A 6,000-nucleotide genomic window follows, 5' to 3' on the forward strand; every position below is an offset into this window, starting at 1 on the left:
GGGGCAAGAGATAACAAAGGAGAATTGGACAAGGCCACATAGCTGACCAAAAGGTCATGGAGCAAAGGCAAACAATATGTTAATGGTGTGTTGAAAGACAAAGCATTATTACAGAAAGGGTGTTAACAGACTGAAGATTGAACAGCAAGTGCAAACCTGAAAAAAAAACAGTGGCTAAGCAAACTGAACAAACTAAGATGAAATGAAATAAATGCAAAAAAAAAATTGTAAGAAAGAAAAAAAAAAATAGCTAAAAATGAAAGTAAAATGGGGGGCTGTCATGCTCTGAAATTATTGAACTCAATGTTCAGTCCGGCAGGCTGTAGTGTGCCTAATCGGTAAATGAGATGCTGTTCCTCGAGCTTGCATTGATGTTCACTGGAACACTGCAGCAATCCCAGGACAGATGTGAGCATGAGAGCAGGGGGGAGTGTTGAAATGGCAAGCAACTGGAAGCTCAGGGTCCTGCTTGCGGACTGAGCGGAGGTGTTCCGCAAAGCAGTCACCCAGTCTGCGCTTGGTCGCCCCAATGTAGAGGAGACCACATTGTGAACAGCGAATACAGTATACTACATTGAAAGAAGTACAAGTAAATCGCTGCTTCACCTGAAAGGAGTGTTTGGGGCCTGGGATAGTGAGGAGAGAGGAGGTAAATGGGCAGGTATTACACCACCTGCAATTCCAGGGGAAGGTGCCCCGGGACAGGGATTGCCTGGTCAGTATGTTTCTCACGTTAACTGTTCCTTGGGAATGTGTCATGTCTGGGTGATGAGTGTTGTTGAAGCATAATGTCTCTTTGTTATTGCACTGTACCAGCTGCAAGGCCAATGGTGAGTTAGATATGTAAACAAAGGATTGAAAATTACTATCTTATTCGTTTAGAGCAAAAACTGAATTGTAATATTGGTGCTTTAGAATGCAGATTAAGGATTGAACTATTGTAAGATTATTGGTTGCAGAATAGTATAATTGCCATTGTTTTACTGAAATTCTTCAGAACATCGCACTGAGTCTCAATGTGAGCTCTACTGTTTATTCTCGTGCACAAGTTAATAAAAGTCGGTTGCGAGTGCTCCCCGTGCCAAGTCTGATCCACAACAGTGCCACCTATTGTTCAGACACTCAGTGCATGATATTGGAAGCTCATCCCTCCTGCAATGGAATTGGATAATTTCTAACTATAGATGGAGTTCAACCAAGTGCTAGTACTGTCTGAATGCAGAATTAAACTGCAGATGTACAGATTTAATGTAATTGGTAAAAGACAGAAGTGAGAATTTTTTTACTGAATTGTGGTTTGGAATTCACTGTCTGAAAGGCCAGTTGAAACAGATTCAATAATAATTGAGGTGGGAGGTGTGCACTGTTTTTCTGGTTCCACTTCTCCACAGGTCACAACATATATTTTTAAATAATACAACAATCAGGCTTCTTTAAACCAACAGTTTTCAGTATTGTGAAACAACTTATCCAGTAATTATGCAAAGCATAAACAAATTGAAGTATAAAAATTCCCTTTTTTAACCTTGGCCACACATGCATCAGTTAACAAGAGATTTACTCTTAGAGTTCTCTTACAAAAAAAAGCAAAAAGAACCTTTAGTCAAATACTTGCTAATTCTTGAAGGAAAGATGTCAAATGTCCTTTTTTGTTTTGGTTTGGCATCCCAAATAAGCATAGACAGCTGTCAGTGGGATCTTCCCAGAACTGTTCTTGTCGGGCAATGTTGAAGATCAGTTTGGGCAGGCTTTCCAGGAAAAGTGCAGCAATGGGTTTCGGGGACTTTCTTGCACTTGCTGCTTTATAGATGAAGAGATGGCAGGCTTTTTGAGATGAATGAGCTGAGTTGGGGTTTCCTTCTCAATTTTTCTCCTGTTTTTTTTTTCAACACTGGCCATATCCCAACTGCCTGTCCAAAGCAACACAATAAACAATGTCCAGAGTCAAGCCCCCTGATGTCTATAAATTTTGACCTGTCATCACTACTTTGAAAATGTCTTGTCCCAAGTCAAAAAAAACCCTGCTGGATAATTATCTGAAGACTTTCAGTAAGGGCTTGTTTTTAGCACTCCTTGACTTTTTTCCAGTAACTGTTTACAAGCTCAGTCCAAAAGACCTTCTGATTATTTTTAAAGTCCCAGCATCTATGGAATCCTTCAGTTTTAAAACCCAAGTCCTAAAAAAAAATAAAAATAAAATGGAAGGACTCAACACTTTCAAAAGGGAATTAAATATTTGAAGGGGATAAAATTTGTAGGGCTATGGGTAAAGAGCTGGCACAGGCAGGAGAGGCCAAATGGATTTTGTGCTGTTGATGTGTATAGTAAATATCTGTTCTAATTCACAGACTATATTTTGATATCTGTATGGGTGGTCTTGCTGGTAAGTGGAATGGTTTTCCAGTTTCATCGTGAGAAAGACCAGCCCACCTTCCCATCTAATCCATATCACACCTGGAAACGAGATAGGGAGCGCCGTCAGACCAACATCTTGGACCCCAGTCACCATGTTCCACCCATCAAGGATCGGATGAAGAGTGTACTAACTGATGTCAAACAGCTCTTCACAAAACAGCAGCCAGCAGGTGAACAGACCCCATTGCTCCTCTAAGCTGCAGACCACTTCTAGTGAGGAAGGACATGGCTCTTTTCTGTTTTATATATGACCAATCAGGATTGTTTGTACTCTGACCTGCCAGTTCACTTTTCGCATTGGGTATCCAAATGGCAGACTGCTAATATTGCAAGAAGTTTATTTTGAGTCTTTACAATGTGCTAAAATCTATTGGAATGCCAAACGATTGATGTCCTGTCTAGTAACCTGATATTAGTCTAAACTGGCTGGTTAGTGGGCATGAAACCTGTACTAATTCTGTTTGAATGGACTGTCAACAAGTTCTTGGGAAATGGGGGACCAATTATTGTGGTGTAGGCATATATGGAACTTGTACTAGATGATTCTCTTTGGTTATTTGCACATAGGTATGGTTACTATTTTAAAAAAAAAGTACCTAGTATATCGAGGAAAAGTTGGTCCTTCTAAGGATTCACATTTGGCAGTTCCAAAAACCAGAGATTTCCAAACACTTTCGAACTATTTTTATGTAGTCAAAAAAAATTCAAGACTTGCACAGTGCATTGCACATTTAAACACCTCTTGTATTCTAGAACAATATGTCTGATCTAGAAATTAAACATTGTTTACAACATTCAGTTTTTTGAAGTTTAAAAGCTATTTTCTAAATTATAAACTTCCACAATATTCACCTTCAGTGCTAATGGGTTGTATTTTCTGGAAGACTATCAACATGTGACTTGTATGAAACATTTTGGTACAAGAGTTTTCATAATTTACTGCAGCCAAAATTAGCTCAATCATGCAATAGTTTTATTCAACTCAAGATTACTGTGCCACAGAACTGAGCAAGTGATCCACTTGTAGCCTGCTACTTATCCAGTGTTTTAACTTGTCAAGTATAAGGTCACAACTAAATAGTTTTGTTTTCCTCCCCTCTAGTAGCTTGGCTTGGCACTATCCAAGATTAATTGCATGGGGAAGGAGATAATTTTACAAATGATGCATCTTAACTTTAATCTCCACTGAAATGATTGAAAAGGTTTCTGTTCTCAATGATTGAGTCCCAGCTGGAGAGGGATCCTGAAATAAAGGGCATTCATTATGCTCTGTGAATCTGGGCTATAATCAAGCAAGGCTGTGGTACTGATCTAGAATTACGGAATGGACACATTGGTGTACAGTGAATGTTACAGGAGGATTTTTTTTATTTGTAACATTTAACACTTGAAATAACGGCTTGTATTTTGTATACATTTTATACTGCACAGATGTGATAAAATATTTGATACAATTTTGTGGTTTCTTTGTCTCCTTTACAAAGAAATAACTTGCACTTTGCATCTTTCATAACCATATCCCAAGTACTTTTAAGTAATTCATTGTAATGTCAGAAAATGTAGCAGCCAATTTGTGCACAGTAAGGTCCTGCAAGCAGTAGTGATACAATGACCAGCTAATTTAATGGCTGGTTCAAGAAATAATGCTTGGGACATGATCCCTTTTATCCTTGTTGAAATAGCATCATGGGATCTTGTGTGCCCACCAGCCGGGTCTGAATTATGGGTTCCAGTTTCTGGGGTGCTTGACATCCCATAATCATTCTGGGATCATATTCATTAGTTGCCAGGTCTTTATGTTGGAGCCTGTGAAAGGATGGCCCAGGTGGCATCAAGTGGCTGATTTTTGAGCAATATTGGAATTCTTGGGAATGAGGCCTTTTTTGTTCAAATTTCCTCCATGTCTCAAACTTCCTGAAACCCATTGAAATCTCTGCACTAGTTTAAAATTGCTCTGCTATTGATGGCTGTGTCTTCAGCTGCCTGGGCCCCAGCTCTGGAATTGCCTTCTGAAGGCACTGAAAACTGACCTTTGATCTGTGCTAATCCCTTACCAATGTTTAGACTTGAGTTTTTTTTTTCTGTTAACTTGCCTTTACATTGCTCGTTTGTTGCCAAACGAGCAAAGTTCAGGATTCAAGCTGCCTTTACTGAACACTAGCTGTTGTCACTGGGTTCCTTGGTTTGTTTAAGGAAATATTTAGTGTCTCTTGCCTAATTATCCTCAACTCTCCCTGGATTAGTTGCACAACTTTTATGGACTTCCCTAGTGAACTAACCTAATTTGATGAAGGGAGACTCTTGCTGCAGCACGAGTTCACGTTGGTATGGGAGTTGGCTGTGTAACCTAACTGTGGAAGTGCTGGGGTAAGTAATGGAATATGTAAAGGAAAGAGAAGGTGTACTTTGAAACTACTTAAGTAAAACGCAACTGAATGGTAGTGGGAACATTTTATAATTAAAGAAAAATACAATTAGGATCTTGAGGGGGAAAAATGACTTGGTTACATAGCACCTTTCATGTCCTCTAGCTGTCCCAAATCACTTAAGTGGTTGTTGCATTTCCCACATCACAATTTGTGCAGAGCAATTTTTCACAAATGGCAGATAGATGAGCAGTAATCTTTTGATGACTGAGGGATAAGTGTGGGGGCAGAACACTGGGTGAACTCTCTCGAATATCAAGCATAGAATCTTTTAAAGCAGGGTAGATGGGACCTTGATTTAATCTCAGTTGCAAGGTGGTACATCATGCCTTTAGCACTGCAGTGAGCAGAGCTTAAACCCACAATCTTGTCACTTGGCTCAAAGTACTACCACAGAGCCAAGGCTGATGAATGTGTAGAAGTGGGTTTATAAGAATACAAATCCACAGCAGTGGTGGAAGACAAAGCCCCCAGTGAGATCACAGATTATATGCAGTTCTGATCACACTATGTGCAACAGTAAGGACTCCATGGAAAGAAAGGGGTCACAAGTTTAAGGTGAGGGGTGGGAGGTTTGAGGGGGATTTGAGGAAGAACCTTTTTACCCAGAGGGTGGTGACGGTCTGGAATGCAGGCAGGTTGCCTCACATCCTTTTTAAAAAGTACCTGGATGAGCACTTGGCACATAACATTCAAGGCTATGGGCCAAATGCTGGCAAATGGGATTAGGTAGACAGGTCAGATGTTTTAATGCATCGGTGCAGACTCGATGGGCAGAAGGGCCTCTTCTGCACTGTATTATTCTGTGATTCTGTATGGTCCGGTCCTAATTTTTAGACTATGCCTCTTAGTTTTAGAATCTCCAACCAGTGGAATTAGTTTATCTTTAACTAGCCTGTCTTTTCCTGCTAATATCTTGAAGACTTCAATCAGATCACCCCTTAACCTTCTAAATTCTAGCGAAAAAGGGCCTAATTTGTGTAATCTCTCCTCGTAACTTAACCCCTGTAGTCCAGGTATCATTCTTTTAAATCTACATTGCACTCCCTCCAAGGCCAATATATCCTTCCTAAGGTGTGGTGCCCAGAACTGCCCACAGTACTCCAAGTGGGGTCTAACCAGGGTTTTGTACAGCTGCAGCATAACCTCTGTCTTTATA

General features: G+C 40.1%; 1 protein-coding gene across 1 annotated transcript in view; it reads left to right on the forward strand.

The window, feature by feature from the left end:
• The window catches only part of tm7sf3 (transmembrane 7 superfamily member 3), a 43,246-nt gene extending 39,377 nt beyond the window's left edge, over positions 1-3,869 (forward strand). The window contains exon 12 of the mRNA XM_068050168.1: positions 2,349-3,869. Coding sequence (XP_067906269.1) covers positions 2,349-2,611 — 263 coding nt within the window. The 3' untranslated portion in view covers positions 2,612-3,869. The remainder of the gene's footprint in view (positions 1-2,348) is intronic.
• The last annotated feature ends 2,131 nt before the right edge of the window (positions 3,870-6,000 follow it).

This window comes from Heterodontus francisci, chromosome 18 (genome assembly GCF_036365525.1).
Source record: "Heterodontus francisci isolate sHetFra1 chromosome 18, sHetFra1.hap1, whole genome shotgun sequence".
Taxonomy (NCBI): domain Eukaryota; kingdom Metazoa; phylum Chordata; class Chondrichthyes; order Heterodontiformes; family Heterodontidae; genus Heterodontus; species Heterodontus francisci.